At 44.7% G+C, this 18,599-nt stretch overlaps 1 protein-coding gene across 3 annotated transcripts in view; it reads left to right on the top strand.

The window, feature by feature from the left end:
- LOC134966190 (sulfotransferase 2B1-like) overlaps nt 1–18,599 on the top strand; it is a 187,642-nt gene that overhangs the window by 155,904 nt on the left and 13,139 nt on the right. For all 3 annotated transcript variants that reach the window (XM_063942749.1, XM_063942751.1, XM_063942750.1), the window contains one exon: nt 2,671–2,851. In XM_063942749.1, coding sequence (XP_063798819.1) covers nt 2,671–2,851 — 181 coding nt within the window. The remainder of the gene's footprint in view (nt 1–2,670; nt 2,852–18,599) is intronic.

The raw sequence follows: 18,599 nt of genomic DNA, 5'->3' as shown, positions 1-18,599 counted from the left end.
ACAAAATTATTAAAAATATTGTAGAAAATTACCGTCAGGCAATGTGTATTGGGTGTATATAAAACATGAATGATTTCTATGTTTAAAGAACAGCTGACTCAGATTTAAGATAGTTAGGTTTGCATAGGGGGGCATGAACAAAGCTTGTGGCCACAGTTTTGTTCATGCACCCATAGCAAACCTAATTATCTTAAACCTGAGTCAGCTGTTCTTTAGTAATTTATCAGCCAGTGTCAGGTGACCAGTGTACCTTTAAAAGCCATGGAGTATGTACAGGTACACAGTAAACCAAGTAGGCATATTTGCCGTTATAATATGTGTGATACAGTTGCCAGGTTTTAATTTTTGTGACTCTGTGATAGTGTAGGTCCTGCATGAAGGTGGGGTACCTTGGCGAGCGGTTTGCAGGCTTCCATGCATTGGCCAATTCACTAACTAAACCCCCATCATTTATTTATTTTTTGATGTTGTGAAGATAAGTGAGCTTGCTTTGGTGAGTGCTGAACTTTGTTTGTATATATATATATATATATATATATATATAAAACATGTGTTATTAAAACTATTTTTTACTAATTGGCCTTGGGCCTCTTGTTTGGGTGACCATCTTGGTGAGGGGTGTCCATTACAGGTTCCCAGATGCAAATCTTCTCCAGTATTCAATTCTGACTTATGGAAACAACACTGGAAGAATCATTGTAGATACAGTCTTATTTAGCGCACTTGGGAAACTGTTTTTTATTCTGTATGCTATTGAGGTCCTCCAACAGGAACCTCTCCCGTTGTGCTGCTTTGAACTTGGCGCAAGATAAAGATACTGTTGTGTTTCATATATATATATATATATATATATATAAACACTCACTTCTTCCACAATAGAAAAAAGAATTAGACCAGCACTCACGTTTAGTAGGTGAAAAAAAGGGGTTTTATTCCTGACAAACCATCTGGATATAACCCACTGCTACAGTCCGCCCGACAGCCGTTTCAACACTCTGCCCGGAGTCCTTTTAAATAGCAGAGAGGGCACCAAAAGTTTTGAACAGGAAGCCCGTCACTTGGAGGCAGCGCGTCATAGCAGCTGCCTGATGGCTTCTTCCGTGCACGTGGGTTGCGTTGCCATAATAAACAAACCCGGCTCTCTCCTTAGTAACCCGCTCCGGCAGCGCGACATTTGTGTAGTGCAGGCAGATCTGTATTAGCGTGCAGTGGCAGACAGGTGGTTGGGAGACAGGTGAAGTTGCTGCTGTCTGTGTCCCCAGCCATAGGCATGTCTGTAGAGTAGTTAACCCCACAGTGCGCCGACAGCATGGAGATACGACAGCCCAAAATCATACAAACCAATAAACGATATATAATAATATATAACAGGTGGGCAAACTATATTGACTTGGTGGATGGAGCGAGACATGATGTCCCAGATGTGCTCAATTGGATTCAGGTCTGGGGAACGGGCGGGCCAGTCCATAGCATCAATGTCTTTGTCTTGCAGGAACTGCTGACACACTCCAGCCATATGAGGTCTAGCATTGTCTTGCATTAGGAGGAACCCAGGGCCAACAGCACGAGCATATGGTCTCACAAAGGGTCTGAGGATCTCATCTTGGTACCTAATGGCAGTGAGGCTACCTCTGGCGAGCACATGGAAAGAAATACCACCCCACACCATTACTGACCCACTGCCAAACCGGTCATGCTGGAGGATGTTGCAGGCAGCAGAACGTTCTCCTTGGCGTCTCCAGGCTCTGTCACATCTATCACATGTGCTCAGTGAGAACCTGCTTTCATCTGTGAAGAGCACAGGGCGCCAGTGGCGAATTTGCCAATCTTGGTGTTCTCTGGCAAATGCCAAATGTCCCGCACGGTGTGGGGCTGTAAGCACAACCCCCACCTGTGGATGTCAGGCCCTCATACTACCCTCATGGAGTCTGTTTCTGATCGTTGAGTAGACACATGCACATTTGTGGCTTGCTGGAGGTCATTTTGCAGGGCTCTGGCAGTGCTCCTCCTGTTCCTCCTTGCACAAAGGCGGAGGTAGCGGTCCTGCTGCTGGGTTGTTGCCCTCCTACGGCCTCCTCCACGTCTCCTGATGTACTGGCCTTTCTCCTGGTAGCGCCTCCATGCTCTGGACACTACGCTGACAGATACAGCAAACCTTCTTGCCACAGCTCGCATTGATGTGCCATCCTGGATGAGCTGCACTACCTGAGCCACTTGTATGGGTTGTAGACTCCGTCTCATGCTACCACTAGAGTGAAAGCACCGCCAACTTTCAAAAGTGACCAAAACATCAGCCAGAAAGCATAGGAGCTTAGAAGTGGTCTGTGGTCACCACCTGCAGAACAACTCCTTTATTGGGGGTGTCTTGCTAATTGCCTATAATTTCCACCTGTTGTCTATTCCATTTACACAACAGCATGTGAAATTGATTGTCAATCAGTGTTGCTTCCTAAGTGGACAGTTTGATTTCACAGAAGTGTGATTGACTTGGAGTTACATTGTGTTGTTTAAGTGTTCCCTTTATTTTTTTGAGCATTATATATATATATATATATATATATTTATCAGTAGTTAGTTGTAGTTTTTAATTATTTATTTTAAAAAGATGAAAAATGTTCTAATATTATGCCGATTACTATTATTTTTTTCTGTACACCAAATCCATCACAGGACCTGCGGGGTAGTGTGGTAAAGCTTTGCAAATTTCTTGGAAAGGAGTTAGATGAAAGAGCTCTGGATTCTGTGGTTGAAAATGCTTCTTTCCAGAATATGAAAGAAAACAAAATGGCTAATTTTACTCTTCTCCAGGATATTTACATGGACCATGAGAAAAGTCCATTTATTAGAAAAGGTGAGAAAAAAATAATAATAAATCATTCCATTGTTTATCTCAAAGTGTATTTTTTTTTAATGAAGATACATACTGATCATGATGTTCTATTTTGAAATTCCTTTCTGGCTCCTTGGCCTTTACAGATGTGTCCCCAACTCGCAGTCTCACTACTGATTAATGCACTGCTTAATTCGATATGCAACACTTGTATTTCTGTGTGCGACTGAGTCTGTAAGAAGCATAACGGAACATTGCATGGACAATTGTTGTGGCCACTGCTTCATAGCACTTCGTATACAGATTCAGAACCATTCACACACAGATATTCAAACATCATACTGATCGGGACAGTCTCCTGGTGTTTCCTAGTTGCATCACATTGTGACTCAATTGCACTGTCGGGTGAAAAAGAAGCGAAAAAGACACCTGGCCCTAACAGAGTTGCATGGGACATGTAGTGCCAAGAGAGACTGTTGGCACAACTTCAGCAATAGTGTATAAAGACACATCTGTAATTGCACATTTGCAATCATTTGTTTCTTTTGCAGCACTGGTTGGTGTAGCTCTGTAGCACTCCTTGGTGTGTCCGGGCCTCCTATGGCATTTCTAAGTTGTGGTACCTCTTGCAAAGTTTTATTCCAAATGCTAGACTATAAACTGATATATGTGACCCCATGTCGGTGATATCATTTGTTAGAGTTACCCATTGTAGAAGCTTCTTGAAGTTGTGGAATTTGCAAATGTATGCAACTAAGATATCTGTTGTTGTTGTTGTTGTTGTTACTATTATTATTATTATTATTATTATTATTATGATATCCTGCATCACAAGATATCACACAGTGGTGCCTCTGAGTTGAGTAGACTCAAGGCTGGCTATATAAAAGGAAAGGGAGAACCAACAAGTGACTGTGGGGTGTTGCTGAGGCATCTGGCTAGATGACAGACCTGCACAGCCTGTTTGTATATGAAGTATGTGTCCTTGGGAGCAGAGCATGCAGAAAAGCCTGTCATCAAGATGTGACATCCGGCAGAGGCAGCCCAAATCAGTGGCAAATGCAGGATTTCTAGAGGGGGGGGGGGGGGTCCAAATGAAGTCCACAATCTCCAAAACTGCAGGACATTGGAGCAAGTGCAGGATTCTAGGGGAGCTGTAGAAGAACTAGTAACGACCGAGGACATTAGTCTTTTTATACACTGGATACTGTATAGAAATGGAATACAGTATTAATATTTAACACTACAGATGGCCTGTAGTATAGGTTGCATCAAACATTGAAATAATATAAATAAGTGTCCAGGAAAAGGTTAAACATACCATAATGAATAAATACACAAACATAATAGAACCAGTACTGCACTTTCTAAGCACACATTCTCCCACCTCATGGTAAGACTCCTGTCTATTATTACTGGTAGCTACTCTCTCTGGTCCAATGCACTGATTGTGGATCTATCAGATCAACACACACAGCAAACTTGGTAGAAGAAGCTGCTACCACTGGGCATAAACTGCCTGATGTAACGGCAGCTCTAGTAATCGTATTATATACCATTGCTGTTGTCATAATTTGAGCTACTTGCCAAGTGGAAGGGGGATTCCAGGCAACCGGAACCCCCCCTGCGTTTGCCTATGCAAATTGTTGGTGAGGTCAGGATGGGGGTGTTGCCAGGTAACCCACTGTACTGAATGTACTATCAGGTCAAGAAGAAATAATTACACCTCACCAACAGTTTTCTGCATTAGAGCGAAGCATGAAGGAACCTACAGTAGCTGTAATTCACTTACCTATTACTTTAAAGCTGTCCTCCATCACACATACTACACAGTAGAGATTCCCAGTAATTATTAGATTACAACCAATAGCACTATGGAAGGTACTTATTGCCTACAAGTGCTTCAGCATAGCTTCCCCAACCTCTAACAATAATAGTTCATGAAAGGACACTCAGAACTAGGGACCATTTTTTCAATCCTAGGATTCGGGAATTGAAAATTGCATAATCCTGAGATTGCAGGAAAAAAAAATGCTGGCAGCGTTAGAGATGTGAACAAGCCCTCAGGTGAAACCGGTTATCTGACCACTGAATATGTGTTAATGCCACTGTCAGTTTGGATAAACAGGACCAGCATGCTTGAATGAAAATGCACACACCACCATCTATTACACCCTGACGAAGGTAGCACTCTTTTCTCCTTCAGCCCTCTCTCCATTTCTGAATTGCGGCGTGACACCCTGCAATGTCAGCTGATATCAGGGTGTCAGCTACGCTCTAACAGAAACAGCAGAAGGGCCCTTTACTTTCCTTCATACCAGCAGAGGTCCGGCTATACTCTCATCCACCCTCCGCTGATTTATCCTGATCTACCAGGCGATCAAGAGGGTGAGAAAGCAGATATCAGCAGGGACAAGATCTGCTGGATTATTCTCTACTCAATCTCTCTTTGATATTGCCTATGTGATACCATTTGCATCGAGGTCATTAAGCTTATATTGCTAGTGATATAATTTGCTGGATGCTCACATGATATTATTTGGACTATGAGCAATGCTATGAGAATTTTTTGAATTGGCTAATATACTGTATGTGATACAGTGGTATTGATTTTCTACACAGCCACCAGGTTTGCAAATGATTTCTGTGCCCTTTAATGCTCTTTCATTCCAATTACTATTTGAGATTGCACTGGATAAGAACCCAAAGAGGTACAATGTCAGTTAAAGATTTTGGGGCCTTTTTATTAACATTATTTTTACTAAAACAATGTGAAAAAGGGTGTTTTCACACCCTTTTCACATTATTTTAGTTTCACCTAAATGTATTAAAGGGGTATTGTAGGAGAAGTCCGACCGAAGGCTGAATATATATATGTAAGCAAGCACTGAGGTCATATTAAACCACAATGGGGTTTTGAGGGTTGCCACTTTAAGCATGTGTTATGATTTTTTTTTTTTTTGTAATGGCATGGTAGGGGTCAGCCAATGGTGGTCAGGTGGGGAGGAGAGTTTTGTTTGAAACTAGGCAGAGGCAGGTTATCTGCCTCTTGGTTCCTGTTTTTCTGGACAGATTTTGAGCTCTTCTAATCACTGATTAATTGTGCTGTTTTCCTAATCTTTAGTTTTTCTTTTAGATTTCTGTACTACCTTCTGTTTCATCCTCTATTCTTCACTATATAGCTCATCACTAATCCTTTCCCTGTTCTGCTCCCTCTCAGCATGTCTCGCCCTCAGCTCCTCTCTTCCCCCTTTCCCCCCGCCTGCTTTATGGATGGTTATGTTATTGGGAGCCAGGCAGCTGCTGGCTTCCATGCTGTTGCTCACAGCGGTCGCCGGGCGGATCTGGTATCTGAGCCCGTGCGGCCACATCTGACCAATGCCCCTGCTGCCAGTTCCTGTGGCTTCAGTGCTGTCCCCCGACACGCTCGCCGGGCCGAGCCTGGCCCTGCACCAGCCGGGTACCTGCGTCAGCGCGAGCAAGTGGTGCTCTCTCCAGCAGCGGCTGATGACGGGCGTGCTGCTGGGGGGTCCGGTCGTGGGCGTTCACGCTCCCGCGCTCGCCGGGCTGCCCCTGCTGCTGACTCCAGTGCTGCGCCCGCATGGCCTAGCACCACGGCCGCCGGGTCCCGGCAGCAGCACAGGCTACCTAGGATGTCCCCGACGGCGGCCGCTGCCGGGGGATCAGGACATGGGCGACTACGCTCCCGCGATCTGGGCCATAGAGGGGGCGGGGCTTAGTTCTATGCCGTAGGTTCACTGGCATGCAGGAGGGAGAAGCTGTGGCTGGTTGCCATCTCAGGGGACAGGTAAGGCAGGCTTCTCCCTCTCCTGCGGTGCCACAGCATAGGGGGGCATGCGGGTGAGAGGCGTTAGTGCTAATTGTGATGAGCCTCCTGTGCAGGGGGACACTCATGGGGCAGCAGGTGGCCACAGCCTGGAGCAAGTGGCTGACGGGTCCAGAATGGTAGATGGGATTGCCGCTAGCGTCCCACTGTATAGTGAGGTGGTGATTCATGTGGGGGGTGTTCACAGGGTGGAGTGTCAGATGGGATCACTGATGTGGTGTCTTCAACAGCGATCCACCATGCTGCCATTCTAGGACTGGCACCGAGGCTCCCGGGGACATCAGTCACGGCAGCTAGGGTCGAGCAGTCACCACAACCCCAAGTTACGGGGGTCCGGGATGGCAGCATAGGCACAGCACCTTCTTTAACTCCGCTTCGGGTGCTGTCTCCATTGTGCAGGGCTAAGCGTGCATGGCTACAATGCTCCCGTTTAATTCCTCAGAGGTGCTCCACCCCCGCAGTCACGCCTGCGCTCCCTGTCACCATCACTACTGCATCGGCGAATGCTACCCCTGACCATTCCAAAGCGTTAGAGGCGATCCAAAAGTTGGTGTCGCTGGCAGAAGTTTTGGCCCCATTGTTGGCTGGGTTACCTTCGCAGGCAACTGGTACGGCAGCTGTGCAATCACGTCCGGATACTACATCTTTGCAGATGGCACATGGAAAGGAACACCTAGGTACCCTTGCTGGTCAGGTGCTTGCTGCATTTGGGGGTGCAGATGCCCCTTTCTTCCACCCAGCTTGGTACCAATTCTTCAGCTCCCACTGTCTCTTTCGATGCCTCGTTGTCCGCTCCTGTTCTGGATGTCTCCACAAGTGCTAACCCGGATGTTGTGGTGGAGGTGCAAGCCGCTTCGGGTCGTGCGGCAGAAGGTGATGCAGTTGCAGGTCCTTCAGGTGGGTCTCCTGCGCCTGCCAAGCAATCCAGCAAGTGGGCAGCATCGTCGTCTTCTTCCTCTAGTTCTAGTTCGAATAGCTCAGAAGGGAAGGGCGCAAAATGGTCAAGGCGCAGCCGTTGCCGTTCTAGATGTCGGGCTAGGAGGTCCCGCTCCTCCAATGAAAGCAGTTCTGGGTCACCGGTGTGCCTGCGAGGGGAGGTAGTCCATTGCGTTAATACGGCAGTGCGTCATAGTATTCGCGATAGGATTAAAAAGGGGAAGTACATTAATTTGTTTGCGCTGACAGCTAAGAATAAGAAAGCGCTTAGGGCAGCGAAGCGGCGAGGTGGCATGGGCGAAGATACTTATTGTTCATATCACAGATGGCAAGCCGATTTTTTCATGTTCGCTGCATGTTATCTGGAGACCCGGCCTCAGGAACACATGAATGTCATCAAATATCTCCATTTGATACATTCCAATTTCCACTCCGATAGTGATAATTCTTGGCGGACGCATGATGAGGAATTCCGGCATAAGCAGTCGCGTTCATCTGTTATTGACTTTGGGTATAAAGATGTTGAGGTGTGGCTGGAGCTCCCACGGTCAACTTCTACCCAGGTAGTCCCTGCGCCGCGGCGTCCGCTACCTCCCTTTCGAGGGGCTCCTCCGTCGCCAAATCCAGGTAGGTGTTATGCCTTCAACAATTCCGGCTGTCCGCAGGAACCCGTCTTAAATGTAGGCATGTTTGTCTCCGTTGCGGAGGTTCGCACCCCGCTAAGGACTGCCTGCGCGCAAAAGCAGAGCCTGCCTCCGTCTGGCCGTCCGCAGGGGGCGTGTCTAAGTAAGGCCGCATCTCCAATCCGACTCAGCCGGATGGAGCGTTGGTTGAGGATGTATCCCAACAGGGCTGAGGCTGCATTTTTGTATTCAGGTTTTCGAGACGGTTTTCGGTTGCCAATTTTTGGGGCAGTCCCGGTGGGGTTACCCAAAAATTTGAAATCTGCAAGGAAATTGCTGCAGGTGGTGTTGGAGAAGGTTCGAAAGGAGGTCACGTTAGGCCGAATGGCTGGACCCTTTCCATCACCCCCTTTGGCGGACCTGGTTCTGTATCCGGTGGGTATAGTCCCCAAGAAGGAACCAGGTAAATATCAGCTGATACAGCATTTGTCTTACCCATGCGGATCCTCGAGAAACAATGCCATTCCTGCAAAATTGTGTCGGGTGCGATATCAGTCGTTTGATCAGGCATTGGATCTGCTTAGAGCTTCTGGTAAGGGATCCTTGTTGGCCAAGATTGATGTGGAATCTGCCTTTTGCCTGCTGCCGCTACATCCTGAGTCGTTTCGGTTCATGGGCTTTCGCTTGTCGAATGGTTTCTACATTGACAAGTGCTTGCCCATGGGCTGTTCTATTTCGTGCGCCTTTTTCAAATGTTTTAGCACTTTCCTACACTGGTGCGTGATGGCTGGCACCGGGGAAAGTGGGGTGGCTCACTACCTTGATGATTTCCTGTGCATTGGTCCGGCAGATTCGCCCCGTTGCGGTGAACTCCTGTTTTCGGTACAGGCGCTCTTTGCATTTTTTGGGGTACTGGTGGCGCGTGATAAGACTGAAGGGCCTGTGATGAGGCTGTACTTTTTGGGTATCGAGATTGATACCCTGGCTGGCTGCTGTTGTCTTCCTCACGATAAGATAGATAGGTTGCGTGAGGCTATTACAGTGGCGCTGTCAGTTGGTAAGCTCAAGCTGTGTCAGATACAGTCCATGCTAGGCCTACTTCACTTTGCTTGCTGGGTGGTGCCCATGGGTAGGATGTTTTGCAGAAAGCTGGAGCACTCCACATCCGGCATTGTGCTCCAGCACAGGTAAGGTTGTTAGCTGAGGTAAAACGAGATTTGAGGATTTGGGATATCTTTCTTTCCCAGTTCAGTGGCGTACTGACTTGGCCAGCTCCCGCCTGCAGCAACTTGCAACTTCAGCTCTTTACTGATGCTGTGGGCACATTCATCTTTGGGGCTTTTCTCAACGGTTCTTGGTGTGCCGTAACTTGGCCGGCGGATTGGATCCGAGAGGGGTTGACAAAAAACATGCTGTTGCTTGAACTGTTTCCCTTATTGGTGGCATTGGAGTTGTGGGCGGACCGTTTGAGCAACTCTAGCATTGTTTTTTGGTTTGATCAATCAGCAGAGTTGCTCTTCTATGCCGGTTGTTCGTTTGCTGTCCATGCTTGTTCTTCACTGCCTTATCCTTAACATTCAGTTTGTAGCAAAACATGTGCCTGGGGTTCAAAATGTAATTGCGAATGCGCTTTCTAGATTTGATTGGCCTAGATTTTGTGCACTAGCTCCTCAGGCGGAGTTAGTGGGTGACCCATGTCCTCTTTATGTTTGGCAGGTGATCAGGCCAGCATGGAGGAATTAGCAATGCATGCGATTGCACCAAGAACATTGCGCTGCTATCTGGTGGGTTGGCTTGAATGGGAGCTTTTCCGTAAATCTGCGGCTCAGGCAGGTAAGGGTTTACGTAAAACTATGCTGGCTTTCGTATGGAGCCTTTACACTCAAGGGTGTTCGGTTGCTGTAGTGAGGCGTATTCTGGCAGGAGTTTCTTATTTTTCATCACTTTACGATAGGCCTGATCCCTCAAGGTCCTTTCTGGTGTCAAGGGCATTGAGGGGTTGGTACCGGTCAATTCCCCCGTCGGTTGATTGCAGATGACCGATTGACAATGTGCTATTGCTCCGTCTTTTGGATTCGGTTTCAGAGGTATGTTACTCTTCATATGAAAGTTTATTGTTCCGTTTAAGTTTTTCCATGGCGTTCCATGGAGCATTCTGGGTTTGTGAGCTTGTTGCTCCTTCCAAATGGGTTGAATCTCCCCTCTCTTGTGAGGACGTAACAGTTCAACCTGAGGTTCTTTTGTGTCACCTGTGGCATTCCAAGACTGACCAGGCTGGTAGAGGGCGTTGGCTTTCGCTTCAGCCATGCTCAGACAATAGGGTGTGTCCTGTGACACTGGCTCAGGCCTTACTGCAGGTGCGGACAGACCTGTCTGGGGCATGGTTGATGCATGCAGATGGGATCCCGGTTACAAAATACCAGTTTTGTCTTGTCTTGAAGCGTTGTCTGGCTGCATTGGGCTTATCCTCGGAAGAGTATGGGACGCATTCATTTCGTATCGGGGCTGCGACATCTGTGGCTGTCGCAGGCCATTCCGATGCTGAGATTTAGTCTCTGGGTCAGTGGCGCTCTAACGCGTTTCGGTCATAAATACATCCGAGTTTATCTGTTTTTGTCAACAAACATAGCTGACTGGAGGATTAACCACTCGCCGACATACTGCGGGAATTTTTGAGGAATTTCACTTCCCCTGGGGGTCCAATTGGTCCTCCAATTATGATTATATGGCATTAGTAATGGTAGCTACTCCAGGGGTTGAGTGTTTTCACCTCAAGGTCCCGTCGGCTATGTTTGTCTTTCCCTCCTCTCCCTCGTTAGTTGCTGTGTTTGTTGTATGGGGGTGGATCTTTGTTTGGTTTTGTTGTTCTCGTATATATCTGCCCTCCATGTGCTGACTGAATTTTAACATGTTTCAGGTGGACCTGATTGCAAGCCGGTGTGGGTGCTAGGGCATTCATATGTTTTTTGGGCGCCTCGGTGCCCATCGACTGTGGATGCCGATTATTTTCAACATGCTCCACTGATTCGGTGGTTAGGTTTTCGTGGGATGCGCTGGGGCTTGCTCTGGGTTTGCCTTGTGGAGGCTGTACGGTGTTTTGGATTGCCGAAGGTTTTGATGTTGCACTTAGAGGGCAATGATATTGGTCAGCTGATATCTCTGGAGTTGCGTTCGGTTATCATTAGGGACTTGCATTTAATCACTGAGGCTTTGCCCGAGTGTAAACTTGTTTGGTCTTCTTTGGTCCCTAGGCGTGTATGGCGAAATGCTAGGTCTGGTGCTCAGTTGGATGTTGCTCGGAAAAAGGTCAATATCGTGGTGGCTCATTATCTTTTGGAGAATGATGGTGGAGTGGTGGAGCATGGTTTGATTAGATTCCATGATGCACACCTTTACCGTTCGGATGGGGTTCACCTTAGCGGTGAAGGTATGGCCATTTTCGTGGAGGATTTGTTCTGCTGGTTAAGAGATTTTCTTTAGAGATTTTATTGGTGGCGGTGCTGCGGCGTAGGCCTGGCTTTGTCGGTAAAGAACGGTTGATTGTTAAGTTTTAGGCATTAGTGGGTGCGCTCTCCTTGCAGTGGGGAATGGCGTAAACCAATTGTCCTGGACGGGAAATGGTTTCACCACCTAAACGGGTGGGTTGTGGAGTGGAGAGTTGAACACCAACGCTTCGTTTTGTGTGTGTGTTTGTTTTCCTAGTCCGTTCTTTAGTGCCGCCACCATTTAAAGTAAAAATTAAAAATAGTACCTGTCAATAATAAATTTGACAAAGATTTTAAAACGCCAGCACTGTAGTCTGTGTCTTTATTTTAGTTGTTAAGTTATAATAGGTAGTTGTGATTAAATACATGTAAAGGGGTAATACGAAAAATACCCTGATAGTGGGTTTATTCTCAAAATTCTCCTCCAAACCCTAATTATCACATTTTTAAAGAAAGCAGATCGCATTTCCCATAAATGTAATGGGAAATGTTATCTGCTCAGATTTACTAAGATGCAATTGTGAAAAAATACCATAGGTCAGCATAGTGTTGATAAAACCAGGTCTAACCTGCTTTATCTATGCTAAACCCTGTCTGTAGCTGCAATAAACTTTTTTTTATCAGGAAGGAGAGGGCTGTCCTGCTTCCCGCTCCCTCCTCCTCCCCCTCCCTCCTCTGTGTTTACCAACTCACTGAAAGAACTGAAGCTGGCAACAGCAGCATGAAGAGGAATCCTCCGTGCAGTGGGGGTCATTCCGACCCGTTCACATGCAGCGGTTTAAATGTATATAGTGTCGAAGTCAAAAATATTACATAGAGAGAACATACAGACTCCACACATTATGAGTTGCTAAGCTTGCAAATATGCGCAGCGAGCTCAACAATATATGGTAACATATGCATTTACACAGACATGCCACAAAGGTATATTCAACACATATTTCATACAGCACATAATTTGAACATATCAAGTGCCAGACATCATAATGTTTTAAATTATATAATGGAGTAACGTCATGTATGTGTATTATTGGAGCAGAGCAAGATGGACATGTCGTGCTTGGGGTCACAGTAACCAGATTAATGTGTAGATTCATTTGATGCCTGTTATTAAGTTGTAGCACATTGCCATTAGTAGATATGATTAAATGTATGAAAGCTAAAGTCACTCTTATTAAAACAATGGATTTCCTGGAAGACAGCATGCCTGACCAGTGGCTATCTCCTGTAATTACAGGACGTTGCTTGCATATGAACTGACCAATGACTCATCATGAATGAGAAAGTTCCCTCCCCTAGACTAGTAACAAGAGATCTGTATACGCCCCCAAGAGACTCAGTGTATAGGTGATCACACACACAGCCGGCTGCCCTTCTTGTCCCAGATGATGGTGGAGATGATGTCTATCCAGTGGCTGCATGATTTTACTGAGAGAGAGAGAGAGAGAGAGAGAGAGTGATATGGAGTGGAGACTTTGACCAAAATATGGTAATTGTATTGCTGGCCGTGTCTGTAATGAATTAGTTTGTGATAACTGCTTACTGTATATATTGCAACCATGTAACTATATATATACTGTACATTGTGATATATTGAATGCATATCCTTTAATAACATATATATATACATCAATGAGCTTTGGAACTCAGATAATGTGTGGGTGTATTGTTTTCTCTTATGGGATGTAGTGTTTTGCAATGTATAGCGCACATTCATAGCACATGGTAATAAGATGCGCAGGCGTCCACAGTGTATATATTAGAGCTGGCATTTTAAATATTTGTTAGAAAGCAATTTGACTTTTACAGATGGGGGCTCGGAACCACGATATCATGTTCTTAATGATGCACTGTACATTACAAATGCGTCTGTGGTCGACCAGCTAACGGTGGATGCATCGCGACGCTGATGAATCACATCCGTGTGTTTTGTTGTGTTATTAGTAAGGCGCTGATATGAAATTCAAGGGACAATGTGTTTCTCATAATATTTAAAATGCTACAGCATATTTTTATTGTTGCAAAACAAAGTTCAAATAAGTCATATTGTGTTTGATTCAGATTGGATTGTTTATCTGTTAAGTAGATTTAAAGTACATTTAAAAGTTGCTGCATAGCCAGTATATAGCTGTGTTAGCATGCTGAGAAAATTTGTATACTTTTTAAACTCAGGCCTAAAGTAACTCTTGGTGCCTTTATAGAGTGTGATTTCTTTGTGACAAAGGAGCCGCATGGTCTGTCCTCCATTTTGGCCTAGCCACATGGCCTGTCCACCATCTTGTGTAAGCCTCATGGATGTGAAAGGGGGAGGAGCAGTGGCCATTTTAGGAAGGTCACTTTCTAAATAGCTGATTTTCAGTCTGGTTAGAACAATCAGTTTCTTTTATCACAAAGTTTCCACATATCTACAAATCCAGCACCATTTATGAGTTACCAATGAATTTATTTAACTCATGTCATAATCAATTACAAACAGTTTCAATTGGGCCTAGTGAGAGTAAATGGTGAGATAAGTGAATGTTTTTTCCCCGTTGTCTGTGTGTAATTACCTTACAACAAGTAGGGGGCTGCACACAGATAGAAAAAGGAAAGAGAGGTTTTGTTTTTTTTCTTTCTTTTCTTCCAAGATTTGTGGAGTCTGCTTACTAGGGTAGGAAAGCCATTGAAATGCAAATTAACCTGTGTAACTACTTTTTTTTAGTAGTGCAAAGCAAATATCTTTGATATGCAAATTAGATGCAGTGAAGAGGTGAGGTGTCTCATAGGAGTGCAGTAAATGATATATATATATATATATATATATATATATATAATATTATTATAATTATGTGTATATTTATATCAGTTTATGTTCTGCAAGATAGCTATCCAATCTGAATCATATCATTTAAATTACAGATTATTGCAGTCATTATAGATCTGTGTGAAATCGGATACATTTGTTTGCTATATATATATATATATATATATATATATTTGAATTAGTGTGTTAAGGGAGTAATTATAAAAACATGAAACGCAGTTCTGGCCTAGTCGCTTAGGTTTATACGGAAACAACTGTACGTTGTGTTTGTGAATGATAGTAGTTTTATTGCTCACATGTATAGCGAGTGTGTGGTTTATTGAGTTGTGAACTCAGGTTTGTACACGTACGGACAAAGTACAGGAGCTTGCACGTGGTGCAGGGTCGCACACATGACGTAAAGGCACGCACAGTCGCGTGGTTACGTAAGGTTGCATGGGATTGCGGGCACAAAGTAAAACCACACGATAGTTGTTTAATTAAAGGCGGGATAGTATACATTTAATACAATAGCACATAACTATCCGATTTCAAAAGCAGATTAGTGTAAGACTTTGTTTAAACGGTTCTGCCTTTGGGTTAAAACCATCAATCGAAGGGAGTGGTATTTTCTGTACAGAAAATAAAAACAAGGTGTATCTGAGTGAGTGAAAGCAGGAGTGAGTGGAGTTGAACCCCGGAAATTCGGATCCCGTGGTACACCAAGTAAGTGAAGGCTTGGTGGCGTGAGGTGGCTGACTTACGTTAATACAAATAGAGAAATACGCAAATCGTGAGATTTGCAGAGGAGCGTGATATAGAATTCTGCATTGAGAAGTATAGAAATTGTGAATTGAAGTTTAAAGGTTTTGTGTTACGCTCCGGCTGAGGAGCGCAACTTGTGTATTCGACTCCAGCGGTTGTAGGGCGGATAGGTAACAAGTACCTATACGCTGTGCGATTGGACCGCACGTTTGTGTCTGCGATACGTGACGCCACTTGATACCCCTTTGCGAGCTTTTGCGTAAACCGCGGTATCATTAGCGCCGTGTAGAGCATACGCAAGTGTGATTTGTGTATAACCAAAAGGGAAGTTTTCGCTGGTCTCTCTCAGGAAAATCTTCAATGGTAGATATTCACTGGAAATGGTAAGTTACTCCTTAAACTTCCTGTGAATAGAAGCCAGGTATGGTCCTCACTGGGTACGCGGTGGTCACTATTGGAGTGAGTCGTGGTACGTCAGCGGAGAAGGAGTGAGTGGAAGCGCTCAGAGAACTTTCACCGTCTATTGTGTTGTGTTGTGCAATGGGGATTGTGTTAACAAAGCAAAAAGTCCGCGATGGGATCCAATTGCACAAGCAGTGGGCGTTTGATAGCCAGGGTTCAGGCTGGAGAATTGCGGCCCAGGGGGTGAGCAAGGTTTATTATGTGTGAGAAATATGGTCCACACACGGAGGCTTTTTGCAATGAATGGGTACGTATGACTGCTGATGATAGGGCATCATTCCCTGGGGTTGGTGAGTTTGATCCTAAGGTATTGCAGGTAGTATGTCTAACCAAAGTCATATTAGACAAGAACGGAAATATAAGAACTGTTTGAACTTGTAGCAACAATAAACAAGTAGGAAGAAAAAGAGAAAGCAAGTACACCGCCATATGTAGATGTGGAAGCAGTTACGGCCAGCATACACACTATAGAAAATTCTAAAGATAAAAATATGAAAAATATGAATGTAACCTATATATGTACTAATGAATGTCAAGTTTTATCTAGGAGGAGAAGGCGACCTGACTGGTTTCAGCCATTTCTCATGCACTCAGAGGAGTATCCAACCGGTAAAAGAAGAGCAGTAGCCTGCGGGGGAAGTGGCTGAGACCAGTGGAATTGGTAAGTATGGTGTCATTCGTGTACATATATAGTAAAACCCAAAAATAAAATAAAAATCAAGAAAGTAACATCAGAAATGGAGAAAAACCTGTTCGCACATTAGTATTTGCCAGTAGGAAAGCGGACAGAGACAGGGTAACCCCCGGGTATTTCTTTTAGTTACCATATAAGAAGTATTCATTCCTAGTAATGCCCCTAGTCAAAATGAGCTCAGAAATGTTTGTTGGACCATGTACAGACCCTTAATACGGGATGAGAAGGATTGAATGAATACTTTGCATGACCTAGAAGCTTGATGACATTTTTTTTTTGTCTTTTGCAGTAATAGAAAATTCTCCATCTGGATAAGATCACTGGTAAACACTAATTCGGCAAATGGGAGGAACGAAAGAAGTGCAACATTACCCTTTGAAAAAAACCCTGCTGAAGTTACGATTGGGCCCCTACAATGCTAAACCCTTTCCTGTCCTTCTTTTTCCTAACAGAAATGGCCCCTGACTAACGTAACAGAGATTTTGTTAAATGTGAAATACATATATTGTACTCCCGCTCAGGAAGTACAAGGTATGTTATATACCCTCAAAGACTAATGTTGCATTACACTGTTCTAGATTCATGTCCATCACAGGTAGAGGAAATGATCTCACAAATACCGGGTTCCTATGAACTTAGGATGGACAGGACACTGGATTGATGGCTGAAGTAATCCCAGTAGTGACACAGCATGCACAAGCTTTAAGGGGGGGGGGGGGGGGTAGACAAAGTAGGTAATCAATTCCCCGTAGTGCCCAATCCAGTTGTCATTTTAATAAAATCCTCTCCACCTCTGCAAACTTATCTGTCACCAACCTCTATTCTGTTTCTCCACAGTTTCCTCTTCATCTTTTGCGTTCACACAGGGTGGTACAATACGTGGACCCGATTACAGTTCAAACACTACATGCCTAATTGGTCCTTCAGAGTTCTGCCCGAACCCAGTATATCTCACCAGCACGATAACACCAGTATTATTGCAGTGTGCCTTGTCATGTACAAAGGGTGGAGGAAGGATGAAAATACTGGTGAAGGGAAATTTTGTATAGACACTGATATGCCTGTTGGTGAATGGCAAACCTGACATTTTCTTTTTAATTTTCTCCTTCTTTCTCTCCTCTAGAGATGTTTTTTTCTTTTTCCTTTTTTGAGTTATGCTCATGATACTCTACATTGCACACACACAACAGTTAAATTAAGATACAAATTTGTGTTCCCTACAGGAAAAGGAGGTCTGGAAGTCAAAGGGGTATGGTTAGGAGTCCCCAGGACTCTGGAGAGATGGACAAGGTAAGCAAGTGGCCCCCAGGACGTATCTCCCAAGCCTAGCTGAGGCGGCATATGGTCTGACTCACCTAGGGTAAGGAAGGTATGTGCAAATTGGTAAGAGCTTACTGGCATGTACCAGGGTTCTCTTCTCAGGCAAGCAGGAAAGCAATGACCTGTCTTACTTGCATGAGTAAGAACATTTGGTAAGGTAGTACTAACAGAGCCATCCCATATCCGTCCTGCAGACGGACCTTTTCAGGTAATACAAATCGACTTCGTACAGTTAACACCCTTTAGGAATTATTGCTATGTATTGGTGTAAACTGATGTTTTCTCAAATGGGTAGAGGCATTTCCTGCCACCACGGATGCTGCTGTGTTTACCGCAAAGAAAATTGTGCAGAAATTTGTGTGTAGATATGGTACCTCTAGAAGTAGGAGCAAAGTGATACTGGACTATTGTGGTCATAGACACTGCCACTAGTATTATGTAGCATCGGACCCACTCCCAGATCTTCACTTAACAAATCACCCTCTTTGAAATTTGTTTTTGTTTTTTGTGTTTTTTTTGTTTTTGGAAGACAACCTCATATCATGAATGATCCGCACAATGATCAGAAATACACCAATGAGGTGACAGTACAGTGCCTTATTGAGAGGAGCCAGCATTTGAGAACTTGACAAAAGAACTTGAAACTGTTGATTCCTGGTATGCCAAATACTAACTGTCTTGATTGTGAACCAAGAGACTGTGTGATTGTTCTTATGCTCAGGTTGCCTAATAGACAGGTGTTAGGGTCTCCTGCTCTGTGCTGCCACGTCGTCATGGCAACCGGGAGACAAGTGCTAGCGGAGTAACCTGAGCGTAGCTGATACTCCGGTTCGGGTCTTTTGCTGTGCAGTGGTT

Source organism: Pseudophryne corroboree, chromosome 10 (assembly GCF_028390025.1).
Source record: "Pseudophryne corroboree isolate aPseCor3 chromosome 10, aPseCor3.hap2, whole genome shotgun sequence".
In the NCBI taxonomy this organism is placed as follows: domain Eukaryota; kingdom Metazoa; phylum Chordata; class Amphibia; order Anura; family Myobatrachidae; genus Pseudophryne; species Pseudophryne corroboree.
This window is presented reverse-complemented; position numbering and strand designations above follow the sequence as displayed.